At 41.8% G+C, this 19,637-nt stretch overlaps 2 protein-coding genes across 2 annotated transcripts; one reads left to right on the plus strand and one right to left on the minus strand.

The window, feature by feature from the left end:
* The first annotated feature begins 205 nt into the window (after positions 1 to 205).
* klhl43 (kelch-like family member 43) lies at positions 206 to 14,994 on the plus strand. The gene is made up of 7 exons (XM_068332627.1): positions 206 to 378; positions 8,786 to 9,341; positions 9,915 to 10,063; positions 10,592 to 10,938; positions 11,651 to 11,950; positions 12,035 to 12,210; positions 13,005 to 14,994. Exons 2-7 carry the CDS (start codon positions 9,028 to 9,030, stop codon positions 13,795 to 13,797), a joined length of 2,079 nt encoding a protein of 692 aa, XP_068188728.1. The 5' UTR covers positions 206 to 378; positions 8,786 to 9,027; the 3' UTR covers positions 13,798 to 14,994.
* Positions 14,995 to 16,124: 1,130 nt separating this feature from the next.
* Positions 16,125 to 19,299, minus strand: rpl11 (ribosomal protein L11). Its single transcript, XM_068332628.1, has 6 exons — positions 19,186 to 19,299; positions 18,339 to 18,489; positions 18,045 to 18,151; positions 17,708 to 17,839; positions 16,755 to 16,865; positions 16,125 to 16,204 (listed from the first exon to the last, which is right to left on the minus strand). The coding sequence occupies exons 1-6, from the start codon at positions 19,189 to 19,191 to the stop codon at positions 16,175 to 16,177; spliced, it is 537 nt and encodes a 178-aa protein (XP_068188729.1). The 5' UTR covers positions 19,192 to 19,299; the 3' UTR covers positions 16,125 to 16,174.
* Positions 19,300 to 19,637: the final 338 nt, after the last annotated feature.

The following is a 19,637-nucleotide window of genomic DNA, read 5'->3' on the forward strand; positions in this document are numbered from 1 at the left end:
GAAACCCCGAAGCCATTGGAGGGTGAGGTGGGGTTTGGGTGAGCAGAAACACGCCTCCTACGGGATATTTTTGGAGGGGAGGGCGACACAGGGTGCCTGTATTTGGAAGTGTAGATGAATGTTGGAGGTGGAAAGAAGAGGGTCTGATCTGATCTCAAGTAGGTGTGGTTGGGTAGTGAGTTTGTCATGCGCTGCTCTCATCAGACTCGGAGTTCCCTCTGATACTGAGGGACGGACACACACAAACACAAACACGCACACACACCACTCGAGCAGACTGAAAAGACAGAGGGACAAATCAAAGTGGAACTCAAACCAGAAATAAGGGAGATTTTGAGAAAGCAAAAGCAAGAGAAGGACGGGAACAAGGAGAGAGAGGTAAACTAAATTATCTTACACAAGTAAAACTTGTTTAGTTTTAGTCAGTTGTTTCAACACACACATGTCATTTAAGCAACGTTTTTGTTCCCTTGTGTCTTTTAATCTCTACTTGTATACTTTAATATTTAAACACGCTTCATTCAAATGAAACCCTTTCCATCCACTTTGTTTGGGGGATATCAATGTGACTTTTCATATTACTATATATTTCCTTCACACCGCTTTCAAGAAGCAGTACTTTAAAAGTACAATATTTCTTGCACTAACCCGCTATTTTGTTGTCTGCTTACCGATAATATCAAAATATTAGACTCCAAGAAAAGAACACTATGTTGAAGTACGTTTTGAAACCTTGTAAATGATGGTTTTGCATCACTTTTTAGGTCAAATTCTGTACTCGTGTTTTTACTTAGGACTTTTTTTACACACATAACATAGAACAACTACGACACAGTCTCAACTAGTTATTTATAAGAATAATAATTTTTAAGTCCTGTGTGGAAACAATGTTAAGCAGTTGCCAGATGCCATTGGGATATTGCTGTACAGCAGGGGGTTCGAATACCTGTCTTCCTAGGCCTCGGCTGTGAAAATATAAACACACACACACACATACACAAATGTTGTGATGGTCAGTGCCTATAAATACCCTCCTGAGATAAGTAAAGGAATTTAGCTCTAGCTACAGAATGATAGAGGTGTTGGTGAGGCCTGTAGGGTAAGAATTGTATGAAAATATATCCAAATGAATATGTGTATATACAGTATGTGTGTTTGTATATATATATATATATATATATATATCACACACCCACTTCTATTTTAATGCTGGACTATTTTAATGCTAGACCTGTTTTTAGAGGCCAAGCTGTTCAGCTGTTTTCAAAGAAAAACCTGCAGGTTACTTGACCTGTTCAAGAAAAAAGCATCCAGACGTAGTCTACTAGCTGGTGACATAGACTATTTGTACAGTATCAGACTGAAGTGACCCGATTCTGACTATTGTTTTAACACACATCGTAATTCATTGTGTTTTTTGAAAACAAAAAATCAAATACTTTCAAATGAAATTTGTACTACTTTCACTTGAGCTCCAAGATGCGTACATGTATGATTTGTGAAATAATGGGACGTTTTGCTGTTCACCACCTAGAGTATTTTCCGCACTATAATGTGTACCTAAAACCCTTTAATTTTCTCAAAAACCGACAGTGGACTTTATAATCCAGTGGGCCTTATTTGTGAAAAAAGTTTTGAAATAGGCCATTCATTGAAGGTGCACCTTATAATCAGATGCACCTTATAATAGTTGGTTAATACATTATAAGCATAAAGAATTTTATGTAAAATCAGGTGGACATAAACTTCACTTTAAACCGACGGTAATGTTACTCTGTGACTTCTCTACCTACATGTTGGCTAATTTACGGTAGTGTTAATAATAATATATCAAGTTGAACATCATGCCATGTCTGGTCTTTGGTGTTGAAAAGTTTTTACACCGTCCTCAAGTAAAACTTTTAAAAATACATTATCAAGTTTGGCTGTTGAGATTTTGCATGTGAGTAAGAATCTCATATGAGCTACAAGGTATTTAGCTTAGCAGTTTGTAGACTGGAAAACTTGAGCCCTAGCCATTTTTAAATTTAAAAAGAAAGTTTACTTTGTTTTGTAAATCTGTGATGTAGCATTATATAAAAACAGGTGAGTTAAATGTGAGCTGCTGGTTACTACGTTAAGGCCACAGAAATAAGGAATAAAACCGCAAATATGTTGAGCTGAGGGGCGACACGGTGGTGCCGTGGGTTCTCTCTGGGTTCTCCAGCTTCCTCCATCTCCAAAAGTATTTAATTTAGGTGGGTTGATCTGTTCCAAATTGTTGGCAAGAGTGCGTGACAGTAGTTGTTTCACTAGTGGTGAGAGGCAGGGTCGACTCTGGACGTGCCCCCAGAGTGGACCCCGCTGGGAGCCAGGAAAGGCTCCAGGAACACCCATGACCTGCACCTGTGTATTTTCATTTACAAGAAAATAGATAGACGGATGTTGAGTGGAAAAAATGGGAACATCTTGTCTTATGGATTCTTTCAGATGTTTGTGATAGTATGAAAAGTGCCACTCCAGCCTCTTTAGTAATCATCAGTGGTTCTTCAATCAGTGTAATACACACTCAAGGACACAGTGAGTCAAATCTAAAGATTCAGCTCTCAGTTATGTCATGAATTATTGAAGGACATCTGTTGTTTTGTTCAAATACTCGTCTAAAAGATACCTCAAATAAAAGCATTCCGAAGCTGCAGTCGATATCAGCTGGGCAAAATGTTTTAAACATGCCGAGCAGATTTGTACTGAGGTTGGCATCTAAAAATAAAAATCCAGGACCAAAGCAGGGCCCCATGGATCTTAGATTACCACTCTTCCTTTTCTTAAACACTAAAAACAGTCTTGCTCTCTGTCTCAATAACGTGCCCCAAATAGTCACATGCATTCACCTGGTAACCACAAAATACTCTGTAGTCGCTTTAACAAGATTTTTATCTTTATGAAACATGAGTACAGTTATTGGATTACGTAGGAGACTCTTCAAATATTAGTACTACAAATTTAAAGTAAATCTCTTGCAAACAGATATAATTACAGGTTGAAATTGGAGCCACTCATGTATCTTCATCCTTAAATGAGGGCAAAGCTATGCTATTATTATACTCTGCTATTGTTATGCCATGCTATTATGCTTTTATGTGTTATCATACAATGAAGTCCATAACACATTTTGACGAGGTTTCTAATAATTTCTCAAAGGTCCTGTAATCTGGCAGTCCATTAATCATAGGAATGAGATCTCTAATCTCATCCACACTTTATGACACACATAAAAATTTTGTAATGTGTGTCTGACATTTTCTTTGTAATTATTATATAAAAAAGCAGCCATTCCTTCAATAAAAATCCATTCTCAGCTTATAAAGGTTTGTTGTGTTTAACATCACACTTGTGTAATCGGCATATTCGACCAAAATTGGCTTCCAAACAATTTCTAATCCCAAAAATCATCCTAATAGGCCCACTTCTTGAAAAATGGACACTTGAGCAGTGAGAACATCTTCCTCGTGACAGACTACACATCTATCATCCGGCACATTCCTACAATCCTAGGAACAAAACCACATTATTGACTGTAGGTGGGCTTTCGCTGTTATTTTGTCCCAGCTATTGAATTTCACTGGTCATTTATGATTAATTCTTTTAGCGAATCTTTATTGCTTTTTATGTTATTAACAGAGCAGAAAATGAAATAATAAAACTAAAGAACACACGTCACAGAAAAACTGAAACAAATCAGAAAGTTCAAGAGAAAGCATTAAGAGGGAAGGACATTCTTTATACATTTAGAAAGTGCTTGTTAGGGGTGATCCATTCATTCATTCATTCATTCATTCATTCATTTATTCATTCATCCTAACTACTGTTTCCACTTTTGCGGGTCACAGGGGTTGCTGGAGCCTTTCCCAGGGACACAATTTCCTCCGGGATTAATAATCAATCTATCTGTCTGTCTGTCTGTCCATCCATCCATCCATCCATCCATCCATCCATCCATCCATCCATCCATCTACACTCCGGGTACAATGCCAGTGCACCACGGAGGGGCAATTCAATTTAAATAGATTTTAGCAATCAAATCAAACTATAATATGTGAAGTGACCACTGAAAATATATCTGATTTACACAGACTCTGTCTATGAGTGAAGGAAGTCAACATTATTGTTCATTACATCAGATAATATCTGAGAGTCTTTTCATTCATAGAGCATCTTCCTTTAGTGGTGACAGGATATGTATCCTCCCTTTGTATTCCAGTCACTGGTGGTGGAGGCTGATGACTGTGCCAAAACTAATGATTTACAGTATTAACCTAGTGAATCTGTAAATCCAGGCAGCGGTGGGGAGGTGGGAAATGGATGACAGCAGCATGAAACAACTAGCTTGAATGAACAACAACAGTAATAGTATGATAGGATGAATGAGAGCAGGAATTGAAGGCTGAGTATGTTATGGGTAGATTCCAACCTAGTGTGAGGAAGAAACGACGGCGTAAGTGTCAAAGGTGAAGTCTTCTGGCTGAGCTTGGTTAGAGCTTAATTCAGGAAAGTAAGTACACTACCTGTAGAGTAAAGGAAGTTATTTACCATATTCAGTGGGTTTTACTCTAGTTTATCAGTGACATTGTGTTGATGTTTGTTTGCTTGCTTGTTTGTTATTTGTCAGAGGAGATACTGTTTATGTATGTGTTGTGTGTGTGTGTGTGTGTGTGTGTGTGTGTGTGTGTGTGTGTGTGTGTGTGTGTGTGTGTGTGTGTGTGTGTGTGTGTGTGTGTGTGTGTGATGGGGAGGTTGGGGGTGGGTGGTATGAGGTCCAGTTCCCAGTATGGTGGATGACGGAGCAGCTGCTCTATGCTGTAACCTTGGTCCTAGATATTTCTGAAGGTTGAGCTCACAGAATCACTTTAAAACATATTGAACATATTGGAGGTTAATTACGGTGGTGCAGTGGGTAGCGCTGTCGCCGCACACCAAGGGGGTTCCGGCTTTGAGTCCCGCTCTGTGCGGAGTTTGCATGTTCTCCCCGTGTCTGCGTGGGTTCTCTCCGGGTTTCCTCCCACCTCCAAAAACGTGTGCTTCAGGTTAACTGGCCATTCCAAATTGCCCGTAGTGTGTGAGTGTGAGCTTGTATGGTTTTCTGTTTTTGTGTGGCTCAGCGGTGCACTGGCGTCATACCCAGAGTTTACCCCGCCTCACGCCCTATGCCAGCTGGGATAGGCTCCAGCTTCCCGCTACGGCGGATAAAGCAATGATGAGAGGATGGAAGATGGATGGAAATTAATTACATAAATAACTTACATACCATATTCCACTATAAATTATTGACAACTTTAAAATGTGCTGGAACTTTGGAGATTGAAGCTCTTGATAATTGTTAACATATCATAAAGTAGACGTATTGGAAACTGTCTTATGAGGACCTGATGATGATAAAATATTTTCTACCTTGTTGTTTGCAGTTGTTCCAAACAATGAATTGCTCATCTCTCCATATGTTTAAAGGCTCTGGGCCTCTGGTACCGTTACACAACATCTCACATTCACAGAAAACCTTGGCTGGGGATACAAAACCTCCTGATGCTGAAACATCCTTGGTTATCCATGACACTATTCAGTTCATTTGCAAAGAGGTTGTGGCTCAGCGGTTTCAACTGTTTACAGGGTGATTGCAACGTCCCAAATAGCCTATGCAGTCTGTAACAGCGAGTCCCCCTCTCCTCTTCACATGACACCAACAGCTGCTGCTGCCCCGTCCTGTACGATCCACTCCTCCTCCTCCCGTCGGTCCATGTGTGGAACGTGTTGACCAGCGAGCCACTGGATGCTATTTAAAAAGAGCCAAGTTGAGACTCAGAGTTAATAAGGATGGCAGAAGAAGTGAGCAGAGAGTCATATTTAAAGCTGTGATGGTGACGCTTCACTGTGTTTGTCATTTAGATATACTGTATGTCCCACCAGGGTAACAGATTATTACTACCTTCAGGTAATAATGCTAACTCTAGGATTATTAGTATTGTGTTGACTATTTTTTAATATGCACAAGATTGGAAATCATTGAAATAGACAAAATGAAGCACTGATCAGAAAATTTTCTAATATAAATTAAACGACACTAATTATTAATAGTTTGAATCTGAATATTTAGATGGTGTATTCTTTATATATTTCCATTAGCTTCCACAAAGTGGTCACTAGTGTTACTGTGTCTGATTAAATCACATGAAACAATAGAATAAAACTTGTTATACTTCTAAGACTAGGATAGAGTTAAAAACAAACTAAAACAAGAACCACAGTAGTCAGAGACTGAAACATCCCATGACTTACCCTGACCTACTTCCAGGGTCAGGGTAACCTGAAAGTAATACCTGACAAGCGCATAACTTTGATTTTTCAGGGTAGGTCAAAGCAATGCACTAGCTCTGACCAAAACTAGTACATAGGTACATCAAAGCAATAGCTTTGATCTATGGCCTTACACTGGTCTTCTCCCTCGTCTTTCTATCTAATCTGGTTCCTGAGTGTACAAAAGTTTGAATTTGACCTTGACCTAGCTTTCTCAAGGTCAAGGTCATCGTCTCATTTTCATCCCGTTTGCCACCTGAGTAATGTGCTTTTTGTCTAATCTTTCTGTCTGCAACGGTTGTGAAGATATTTGGTGGACATACTAATGAACGGATGAACAGACGAACAAAGGATGAACACACGAACACTGACAATTACAATACATCACCGCTTTGAAGCGGGACGTAATGAGTGGATTGAAAACAGATGAAAACACAAGAAGTTTCAGGATTAACATAAACACGGATATAGATTAAAAGCAATGCAAAGCACATGATGACAAATCTATCGGACCTGCAGTTTGGAGTGAGACCAATGTCTGTTTGGAATTAGTCTGGAAAAGTTTTACTAACTTTTGACAAATAATGCAGCTTCTACTCGTCTAACATAACATGTTGGTGGGTTCATTCATTCATTCACTCATTCTTTCGTTCGTTCATTCATTCATTCATTCATTCATTCATTCATTCATTCATTCATTCACTTTCTCCTCCGCTTCTTCCTCTTTTTGCCGGTCACGGGGGTTGCTGTAGCCTATCCCAGCTGACTTATGGGCGAGAGGCAGGGGAACTCTACTCTACTGTTTGATAGCATGAGACACATCTAAATACAACTGAGGTTGAGCAGAAAGTAAGTTTTTTAACACATACTGTGTTTTGAACCAACCAACCAACCAACCAACAAACTAACTGGAAATTAGACCAGACTTTGTTTGAGAATCGTAAATTTACAACGTCTGACTGCGTCTTGTGGAGGCTGAGACTGCTCCACTGGTCGTTTCAGTTTCTGCCATGCACTCGAAAAAATGATTCAAGGACCTAGTAAATGTGACAGTAATGTATAGTTATGCATGCTCAATAAAAATTCTGAATATCATCATGATGAGTATTTGATTTGACTATATCAAAATTAATTAGTAAAACTCCAACAGGAATATTTGTGTGAAATAGACACATGTAAATTAAGTTTACTTACTTAAAATAAAGTATTATTTGACTCACAGATTACATGGTTTAAATATTTGTAATAATAAGTGTATGTTTCACCAACCTTTTTGTGAATATATTAACAAATATCAGTTTTAATAAGCACAATTATTAAACAAGTCAACTCAGTTTTATTGGAGGCATAACTAACAACTTAAAAACAGCAAGTAAACAGAAGGGAACCGATTCTGGCGTTTTATGATTTGGGGGCGCTGGTCACTCACGCTGGCAGTGGCTCATCGATAGAGCAGATGTCTTGAAGACAGATCGGCCAGCCATCGGTGGTTCGAATCCTGCTCCCACCAGGACATCCATTGGAGTGTGAGCTGACTGTGGGAGGTGTCAGCTCACCTCCCAGGCAATGTTGAGGTGCCCTTGAGCAAGGCGCCGTCCCCCCTCATTTTGGGGTGCGACTCCCCCAAATTCGGTTACATTTACTCAATTTATGTAGGTAATTCAACCAAATCAGTTCGTTCAGACGTACTAGAAAATATTACTTAGATTTTACTCATGACTCAAGTTTTGTTTTAACAGATTTGAGAGCTTTCATATCTACTCAATATTTGTAAGTGTAAAAATGTTTCACTGATTGAATTAAGTAACATGCAGTATTATTTTTTTGAGTGTGGGAGTTTCAGCTCAGACTCGGATACGGTGAGGAGCACAGACATCTGTGGACCTACTGCTACATTTCTCCTGATTCTGTTCATCTCATGCTCATACAGTACAGTAGTCACGTCATCTCCCCTCTACTTGTCTCTTATTACCACATCAAGGAGTTGCAGCTCATTGAAATCAAGAATAAGAATAACTTCCTCTTTTATAGCTGAAGTATCCCATGCATGCAGCACTGCTTACAGGAGGTTGTAGTAATAGCCTTCCCAAAGTGTGTGGAGGGCATCTCAAAGGACGCTAGCACCTGTCAATCACACAGCTACTGACTCACAGAGGCAGAGTGTTTCACTGTTTCAATGTTTCAGTGTTTCAGTGATCCTCATTGGGATTTTAAGAAGCTGGTAGCACTGAGTCAATGTGTGTTTGTAATGTAGAGATTAAGACTGGAATGTGCACCTGTCTGTGGGTTGAAGTTGTCCTCCACGGGTCATGAAACAATACCATGATTCTATTTATCTGTATGTCTGTCTGTCTGTCTGTCTGTCTGTCTGTCTGTCTGTCTGTCTGTCTGTCTGTCTGTCTGTCTGTCTGTCTGTCTGTCTGTCTGTCTGTCTGTCTGTCTGTCTACTGTATTTCAGGTGCTGTGTGCTGTGTTCAAGTGAAAACCACCAAAAACATCAGAGCCACTCCATCTCACTGTTCTAAAACAAAGAACTATTATTTATTTCATTAAATAATTCGGCGCTCACCTTCACTTATTGATCCGGGTTTTATAAAGGGATCAGCCTTCCTGTCAGTCAAGAAGTTTCTAAACTTAACCACTTTTAAGGAATCTGTTTACGCAACTTATCTTAGTACAAAACCTAAAAAGACAGTTGAAATGGCCCCCAAGAAGAAGGCCTCCCGTCAGAAAAAGACGTCAATGGAAACCGTTCCTCAGGTTTCCATGGAGACCCCTCCAGTTCAACTGAAGATGGAAAGCAGAGGCGATGGTGTGGTTGTGGTGGAGACTGGCGTGAAGAAGATTGAGCAGATGGCGGCGCTGGACATCGCTCAGCTGAACAGCCTCAACCTGCCGCTCCCACCCCCGGTCATCAAGCCTGGAGAGCGAGGCCTGGGCCTGGGCAGCGAGCTGACGCGACCCCTACACGGCAACGCCCTGCTGGAGGAGCTCAGCAAGATGCGGCAGGAGAAGTAGGTTCTGGTCCTAACGTCTGTGGTACAAGCTCATTAATTTGTAACGTGTACTGCACACTTTGGTATTAATGTTAAGTTATGATGTAATTAAGGTACAATACTGACAATATGGCACAAAATTCTAAAACACAGTTGTATTGATTTGATTTTTAAAAGCATGTTTATTCACAAAACGTTCTTACAAAATAATCACATTCACACAAAATCCAAAAGAGATTTACACAAAAAGGAACTAATAAAAAATAATAATAAGGACTCAGTTATTATTACATTATTAATAAGCACCCATACACTTCACGTTCATCTTTTGTATTGATTAGATGATGAATAATGGATCGTCCTCTAAACCACCTCCGTGGCGCTTCCAGGACCTCCAGGGCAACCTTTACCTTGACACACACTCACCAACCGTTTTGATACTGTTCTCTTATTCACCTAAACCTGTATTTTTCACAGTAGTGAAAGTAGCCTTTTATTGTGTAATTACGACATGTGCACATCATCAAACGATGGGTTACTCTCTCAGGTTGGTCATCTGTCCGCTCTGCTGTGCTCTCCTGCTCTCCTCAGGTTCCTGACTGACCTGGAGTTGGCCTGTAAGACAAAAGCCTTTGACGTTCACAAGCTGGTCATCTCCTCAGTCAGTCAGTACTTCAGAGAAATTCTAGCCAAAGATCCCAACATGAAGCGCCTGGAGCTGCCCTCCCTCTCACCCCTAGGTACCCCACCAGCTACACTTATATTTTATTAACCTGCTTTATGCGCTTCAGATGAACTCATGTTATGCAGTCGTAGAAACACCCCAGGATTTGTTAAACTTCTAGTCAGGAGTCTTTAAATCTCCCAGATTTAAAAGGTTAGTCAATAACTGCAGAATATTTGAAATATTTTTTCAAGCAATAAACATCCAGTTCAAACTCACTTCTAAGTTTAGGATAATAAAGTTGAGCCCCTTTCCATTTCAGACTGTTGGTTGGACAGAGGAGCTCTATGAAGATGAATGTGAAAGCATGGTTTAATAATTCTGGACATCGCACTTATTGATTGATTAGACCATTATTTGGCCTAAAAGACATGTGAACATGCACATGATGTAAACTTTTTTTTATTCTCCTAATGGTTCTTGAAAATAATTAAAAGAAAAAATCAGAATGAGTGAATATACCTTCACTACATCCCGAGATATCTATCCCTCCAGATAGAGTCAGAGTCAAAGTTTGTCTCACCATCACCCTCAATGTCTGCAGGCCTGGCCAACGTCATCACCTTCGCCTATCTCGGCCGCGTCCACATGTCCCTTTACACCATTGGTTGCACCGCCTCTGCTGCCACCACCCTGCAGATCCCTCAGCTCCTCAAGATGTGCATGGACTTCCTGCTGGCTGAGCTCAATGTGCAGACCTGCGTCTACGTCTGGAACATCGCCGCCGCCTACGGCCTTCTTCCCGTGTGTGATGCTGCCCGCCGGTTTGTCCTGGACAACTTCGTGCAGTTTGCCGACACGCCGCTGTTCACTCAGCTGACACTGGAGCAGGTCTCTGCATTCCTGCAGGACGATTCCCTCCTGCTGCCTTCAGAGGTCACTGCCTTTCAGGTCAGAGGTCAAATTCATCCTTTAACATCAGAATATTGAAATTTATGTGGAACAGAAGTTGCTGTACTTTTCCTTCTCCAAAATAAATTCAAAGTTTAAATTCAGAGGTTTCTTCCACCAGGTAGTAAGAACACGTTATTCAACCCTGATTTACAAACTGAGGATCACTGCTAGCTTAGGCGATTGCTCTAACTGTTAACTTGTAGATCCTCTGGACCTCCCTATTTTCATCCAGACCTAAAAACAGACCCCAGACCAGCTGTTGAAAATGTAACAGCTCCATGAGTGAGTAAACAGCAATTTGGCTGTGACTAGAAACTAAGTATAAATTACTGTATGCAGGACGTTTATTAATACATCACTGCATTACAGGATGAAGAAGAGAGGATGGTGACACTCAGTGTCTGACTGAATAAAAGATTATGTTAAATTAGGCTCCAGTTTCTCTTATCTCTTCACTAAATCTGGTTTATTTTATTGTAAAATTAATATTAATATTTAAGTTTTCAAATGTACTTTTCCTAACATTTTGTTTGATTTTGGTGTTAATCTGACAGGAAGTCAATACACTATATGCAAAGAAATAGTGGCATATAGGACGCCCATAAGTTCAAGATGAACTTTCTTGTCTTGATTTTTTAAGCTGCTCTCCAGTGGCTCTAACAACGCCTCACCCGTCGTTTTTGTCCTCTGGTCGTGTCTGTCTCTCCAGCTGGCCATGAGGTGGCTGGACTTTGACGCGTCTCGCCAGGCCCACGCCGCCGACCTCCTGTCTCTCGTCCGCTTTGAGACAATCCCGGCCAGCGAGCTGGTGAGTCAGATCCAGCCGGTGCCCCGAATGATGATGGACCCTCAGTGTCACCGTCTGCTGGTGGACGCCATGAACTACCACCTGCTGCCCTACCAGCAAAACACCCTGCAGTCCCGACGCACGCAGGTCCGCGCCGGTCACCAGACGCTGCTCACCGTCGGAGGCCGGCCGTCGCTCACTGAGAGAGCTCTGAGCCGTGAGGTAGGTGATGTTGGAGTGATGTGTTTTACTACATGAAACGAAACAGGAGGGAATTCCTCATTGGTGTTTGACCTTGGTGTCAAGGTGTTGTGGAGGGACCCTCGTGAAGGAGGAGCCACCTGGCGTCACCTCACCCAGCTTCCGGCGAAGAGCTTCAACCAGTGCGTGGCCGTGATGGACGGCTTCCTGTACGTGGCCGGAGGAGAAGACCAGAACGATGCCCGCAACCAAGCCAAGCATGCCGTCAGCACGCTGAGCAGGTAAGGGGGTCAGGAAGGGTCAAAGGCTTCGAATGGGAGCCAAAGTACAAGAAATGAACACAAAATTTAACGATATGAAGTGAAAGTGAGTTAGTGAAGTAATCTTGTCTATGCAAGAACTATTTTACCCATTAAGAAATGGTTTATTTCAGAAATAGGTAAATGGTTAAAAAGCACTGTCAAATAACAAGATATCGTAATGTCTATAACCCGAGGTGTTGTAACATGAGATATTTACGAAGATTTTTAAACATTTCAATTAATGGTTTTTTCCGAACTGCGCCTGTAACACAGCAGCAAAATGACGCTACCGTCTCTAAATGTCTCGCCATCAATTATTTGCAGCCAAACTTACATTGCAGCAGCTTTCCCACTTCAACATTCACATCGATTACTTTAACTTAAAAGTTTTCATCGTGTGTTTTCCATCAGAAGGGGTGTGCATGATGTGTAAAATGTCTGTTCAAAACACAATCAAAATACGGTAGTGTATTCCTCGGCACATTTACTCTGTCTCATGCTTGTGTGAAAAAAGTAGTGACTTATAGTCCAGACAATACGATAAATCAATTGATTCTTTCAGAATGCAGTTTTTAAAACCTTGGCAAATAACAATAATAAATATTAACGCAATTAAATGGTTTAATTTAATGACGTTTCCATTAATACATATTTTGTATGTGGGTTTCATGCACTTTCTGCTGTGAAACGGAAAAAAAACCCATCTATCTGTGTCAGTTCTTGACTTGAACATGTTTGAAATTTCTCTTCCTTCTGCTTTTGGCGTCCACCAGATTTGACCCCCGCTTCAACACCTGGCTCCACCTGGCTGGCATGCGTCAGCGGCGCACCCACTTCTCCCTGGCAGCGAGTGGAGGCCGCCTGTTCGCCATTGGCGGCCGCAACGTGGAGGGCCTGCTGGCCACCACTGAGAGCTACCTGCCCTCCTCCAACACCTGGCAGATGCGTGCTCCCATGGAGGTGCCCCGCTGCTGCCACTCCAGCGCCACCCTGCCCTCTGGAGACATCCTGGTGACCGGTGGGTACATCAACTGTGCCTACTCTCGCTCTGTGGCTTGCTACAAAGTGGAAACCGACACCTGGGCCGAGAGCCCCCCAATGGAGATGCCCCGTGGATGGCACTGCTCTGCCACCCTCGGAGGGAAGGTGTATGTAGTGGGAGGAAGCCAGCTGGGGCCGGGCGGCGAGCGAGTGGATGTGCTGTCCGTGGAGGTCTTCTCCCCAGAGAGCTGCACATGGAGCCGAGCCGCCCCTCTCCTCCTGGGGGTGAGCACCGCCGGCCTGTCCCCTCTGGCTGACAAGCTGTACCTGCTGGGGGGCTGGAACGAGGCCGAGAAGCGCTACAAGGCAGCAGTCCAGAAGTACGACCCAGCCACAGACAGCTGGTCCATGGGGGAGGATCTGCCCGAGCCCACGGTGGGAGTGTCCTGCTGTACTTTAACCCTACCACCCCGATACACACAACGCCGCCAGCAGCATCGAAACACCCCCAACCACGAAGAGCAGCAGCAGAAGAACCGGAGCAGAGAGAGCAGCGTGGCTCCTTCACAAACCATCACAGCGTAGAGAGACGCGAATACAGACGAGACTAGAAGATAGGAGAACATCGAGATCATGTCTGCTTCTTGTAAAACTTAAATTTCCTATTTCTTTTTGTCTGCACACAGATTCACCAACAATGTGGAAAAAAATAGAAAACCATCCAACTAAAAAATTTTTCTTCATTTCTTAACTAAAATATATACATTTTAATGTAGAATTATGTTAAATATGACAATCCGTATTTGAGCTCCATTGTTATAACTGAAGGAGAAATGTTACAAATAAATTTTAAGTTTAAAAGCCAACCAGATGCAGACCCATCGTGTGTGCAGATTTAGCGAGAAATAAGAGCATTCATGATTCGAATGATCTCAGGAGGAATGAAATTGTCCTGTGAAAAGAAAAAAAAAGAGGTGATTATACGGGAGGAGTTGTAGCATTGAGCAGGTGGCAATAGAGAGGAGATGGTTGGTGAAAGATATGAAAGATGGAGAGGTGAGAATAGTGGTTTTCTGTTTGGGCTGGATGGAGAAGAACAAAATCTTGCTGCAAATCCACTGGCAGTTTGTGTACACGTGTGTTTAGAGAGTGTGTCGTCCATCTGTGAAAATAAGCGTGGATGGGTTCCACAGAGATGAATGATGGGTGTACGTGTCCAAGACTGCAGCAGTCAAGGTTTCTCTTCAGCAACTGGAAATATTTCTTACAAAGATGGAAGTAGGACGGCAATTAACACGTCAACGTTTATTGAGTTTTTCCGTCACAAGTAATATATTCCAATTTGAACTAGATAAATACAGCACAAAGATAAAATTTGATCTGAGGATAAACGCCAGAGGAAGGCAGTGTGAACTACACAACACTACATTTAAAGAGTTACACTTCAAAAAAATTTTTGAAAAACAAATTTTCAACAAAGAGGCAAATACAAACGTGATGAATCCAACTCATCTTTATTTTTATTTTCAGACACCTGACATGTAATTTATGTAACTCAGACAAGCAGCCCTGTGAAGAGCCAGTGACTCCTGTAGATGGAAGCACAAACCGCTGACAGCTGTGGAGCGTATTTAGCTCCGTGTTGGTCATGAGATACACGAAGGCTGTTCCGGCTTGTGTGATTGGCTGAATGCCTTTGTGTTTATCTCCTTGGCTGGAGAGGAGCTCTGTGCTGGTGGTTTTTATGGAGTTTCACTGAATAAAAACAATATTATGAAAGTCTGATGAGTGTTTGCCTTTCATTTCCATTTAATAGAGCTGATCGGCAAAATGACTGATCATGAGCTAGAAATAAAGAGATTTAGAAATTTAGTTGAAATGAAAATGAGCAGTGAATTCAGTGAGAGTGGTTTAGTGTGTGAACATTAATCTATCAACTCTGCTATGCTATGTTAATAAAACAAGTAAAGTCATGTCACACTATGGTTGCGCATGAATGAAGTGATGGCATCAAGTTTCACTCATGACCTTTGACCCATCAGAAATGTGTGCTATTGTCTGTAGGGGTCCTGTGTGGACCTGACTGGAAGCTATGAAATGTGTCGCTACTCGACTGCTGCTTTAGAGCAGCATTTCCAAACGATGGGGCATCACCTCCAATGGGGGGGTGGGGTGGGGGGTGGGATGAGGTGCCTGGGGGGCTAGGTGTGTCTCTGGAGAAAGTGCATGTTTGCTTGTTCACTGATGAAATATTGTAATTACACATCCACTACAATAGATGGCAGTGATGCTTTCACATTTACATGAAAGCTATCACTAAGTGTAGTAAAGTGCAGGGAGGATTTACAGGTACTCCTCTGCTATGATGTAGTTTTTTTTCAACGAGCACACGCGCACACACACACACACACCAGAGGTTGTTTTTTTTAAAAATGGTTTTAAAATTTGAGTTGCAACTATTGGTAACTTTCCTGTTGAGTTCTAAACTTCCGTGGAACAGTCAGGATCACTCACCACATGTGGCTATACTGAATCAACAAAATGGGTTCATGATCTTGCACTGGTTTTTAATCGCATTTATGAGGAAAAACATTATTTTCAAAGAAAAAACACAAAGCAACTTTTGCTATTTGGGACAGTTGGTTCTATTCTTGACTCTGTAGAACCATGAATGTCAATTTATGTTGCAGTTAAAGTCAATCCCTGTTCCAGCATTTGGTGAGTAATCCAAAATTTGTTTTGGGGTAATTGTATTGCGTTTAATAACTGCACTCAATTTCACCCACGCACTCTGGATCTGTACAGCATGTAGCAGCACTATTGATCCTCCTCTAGTGAAGACCCAGTGTATTCCATACTCATTTTTTGTGAACTGTCTTAATGCAAATCAGGAACAACACCAGACCACCAGAGTCATTTTACCCTTTTTATTAAACTGTTATAAAGATCAAAAGGTGGTCCTTTACTTGCCGGGCAGGATGATACCGTCATACTGAAAGGAAACAAGGAACAAGCATTAGATTGCCATCAAAATTATCTAAGCACTAACAGCATTCTGCAGAATAAATGTAACAAAGTGGAAATCAGCCAGAACCTCCCGAATTCACACCGAAATTCTGGAGGTTACAAGACTACAGCAGGAGTTACAGTATTTTCCGCACTATAAGGCGCACTGGACTATAACGCGCACCTTCAACGAATGACCTATTTCAAAACCTTCTCATATATAAGGCACACTGAATTATAAGGCGCGCTGTTAGTTTTTCAGAAAATTAAAGGCTTTAAGGTGCGCCTTATAGTGCGGAAGATACTGTACACAACTCTGAAGAAAAATGAACAAAAATGGAATTTGCCCCTCTCAAACCACTCACTCATTTATCTTTATATCATGTTTCTGTTCTAAATCTTGAGCAATCACTAGGATGTAAAACTGACTACAGCACAGTGTTCCCTTCTTGTCTCTCACATGTTCAATGTGACTTTAGCAGCTCAAACATTCCCACATTTGCCACAGTGTGTGTGGAAACCAGGCCAACACTCACTTTCTGCTGGAACCAGCGCATGGCCTCCTCTTTACGAATGCGATGTCTGAAACCAATGCGGCCAGTTTTGCGTTTCTTGTCAGCGATGCTGAAGCCGGGTCTGCCCAGAACCTGAACATAAAGAGGGTAGAGATGGTCAGACAAGCATCAACTAAAAACCAAGGAGTTTCACCATTGCACATGTTCACACCAGTAACATACATCGTTATCTGTTTAGCTTTAGACTTTATGCAGAACCAGTGGCAAGAGTTCAAATCTGATTCTACACATCACAAATAGGCAAAATGCATCAAATTCAACATGATCCACACACACACACAAAAGTCCCAGAAAAGTGGGAGAAAAAAGACCGTAGGAAAACAGCCCGTCCTCTCATTTGAGAAACTAATGGAGAAATACATGACTTTCAAGAAAAGCTCTTTGGAATTGTTCATACTTTAATCAAATGGAAGTTAATCAAAAAATCATTTTCAGCACTTCATGAAGGCAAATTCTAACTACGAACAGTAACTCAGAATGTGGAACATGTGTGCTATAACCTGGCCGAGGCAGCCCTGCAAATGGATAAGGCTGTTATCTAAACCTGTGACAGTCTCTGGTATTATAAGATCAAACTCATCAAGTTAGCCGACAACGCATTCCATTTTACTTCAAACTGAGCGAAAATTCAAAATTAGGACAAACGGCAAATATTTCACCGTAGTGTCAAGCAGAGGTTAAAAATCTACATAGCCTTCAAAAAATGTCACGACCACCACAGAAAACATGAGAAACACAAATCCTCAGTTTAAGATTATTTACCTTAATTCCACCACCATAAACCTCAAAAAGGATTTTAAGGGACACTTTAGTGCTTAACATTCAGTGTGATAAATCTAATTAATCTGACGCCAGCATCTGCATGTACTCCATGGCCTACAGACAGCTTTATGTTCATGTTTTCAGCCACTTACCACGTAGAAGTCCAGTCCATAGATGCCAATGCTGGGGTCATACTTGATGCCCAGATCGATGTGCTCTTGGATACCAAAGCCGAAGTTGCCGGTGTCGGAGAAGTTGTTCTTTCTCAACTCGTACTCACGCACCTGGAAGCAACAGCAGCAGAGTGAGGCCTCTTCAGCAAAACAAGCAACATCGCAAAAATATCAACACGTTCATTTTATTACCATTACATTGTTCATTTGAGAGTTGCTCTGAAGATAAATTACTCCTACACACACGCACCCCTCTTAGAACCCACACAATCTGACTAGAAGCGTAGAGGAATATTGGGTGGAGGGCATTCCTGACCTTGAGTCCCTTTTCCAGGATCTCCTCTGCTTTGGCTCCACGGACAGTACAATGGACAGCAATCTTTTCATTTCTGCGGATACCAAAGGATCGCACAGTGTAGCGGGCTGCAGGTGGAGAAAGAAACCTCAGTTAAAGATAACAGAACCATAACGGACCTAAACCCTGCTCCATTTTCATGGAACAATGAAGTCTGTACTCGTACGACTAATACAAGCAGAACCTCTGCCAATAGCACACACACATCAACACCTGCAGTTTGAGATGTAACATCAGTCCGAAGGCCACACTCACCCTTGGAGAACACGGGCGTCTGCCCGGTGAGCTGCTCCAGCACCTTAGCGGCCCGGGTCAGTCTGTCTCCGCTCTCCCCCACGCAGATGTTCAGGCAGAGTTTGCGAATGCGGAGCTCTCTCATAGCATTCTCCTTTTTTTCACCTTGGTCCTGCAGGAGACGGTTACGGATTAGACCTTTACAACAGCTCTGTAAATCAGTTGGTCACATTCTCAACTGCTGAATTCCATGTTAATTTTAATTTAAAGAAGTGAAATCATCTTTATTGATCCCCGAAAATAAAGATTATTTGTCCACTCTAGTGTTTGTCTACTCAGTCAGCTAACAGGCCAGTACCAATGCAGGATACACATTGACACACAAACTTGACAGTAAAGAAGGGGTGGAACATTAATGTTTAAACACTATTCTTCCCGAACCTAAGACGTCATGTTGGTACTGGGCACGGCCTCAACAGTCGTCAACCTATCAGACCAATACATGCCGGGTGGGGGACATGTCCGTACGTATCTCTGCTGTTATGCTCGTCAGTCACACGTCCAGGTCTCAAACGACTTAGACGAGGCTAAACGAATGTCATTTAATTCGGATATAGTGCCGGAATATTACCAGTATATGGTAAACAATGTTTCCCAAGACTTAGCCTATTAGCGCCACTCGATATTTAGCTAAATTGTTTTCCGGTTATATTTATTGACAAAATAATGTCTTAGATTAATAATTTGTGGTGACTTCTATGACTATAAATATCAAACATCGGTTAGTGTGACCCTCCCGCTCAGATGATTGCGGATTTCTCGACCAACTTCACGTTTAATCGGCTCGTATGTTTAACAGTACACTCACCGCCATGTTGGATCACTTGAAGAGGACGTCACATTTCCGGCGGAAGGTTTTTATAGTTGCGTGTTCCTCGTAATTGAGCTCGAGGAAACAATGGAAGGAGCCAAACTGTTCCGCTTTTTGCACACAACGCCATGATCATGGTCGGGGGTTTTAGACTCATTTCATTTCAGGGGCCACACACAGCGCAATTTGGCCTCAAGTAGGTTGGGCCAGTGAAAATTATAGTACAATAATCTAAAAATAACTACAACTCTAAATCAATGTCTTTGTTTAAGTGCAAAGAAAATCTGAAATTTAAGTGAAATAACTGAAATGTTGGCAATATCATGTCTCCATTCATTATTTACACATGTTCATAATAATTTATTGACCACAGTGGATTTCTGTGTGCTGTTTTTAACCAGGCAAAACAGACTAAGAACCAGTGACATACAGTGAAGTTTGTGGCTGTG

Source organism: Antennarius striatus, chromosome 14 (assembly GCF_040054535.1).
Source record: "Antennarius striatus isolate MH-2024 chromosome 14, ASM4005453v1, whole genome shotgun sequence".
In the NCBI taxonomy this organism is placed as follows: Eukaryota; Metazoa; Chordata; class Actinopteri; order Lophiiformes; family Antennariidae; genus Antennarius; species Antennarius striatus.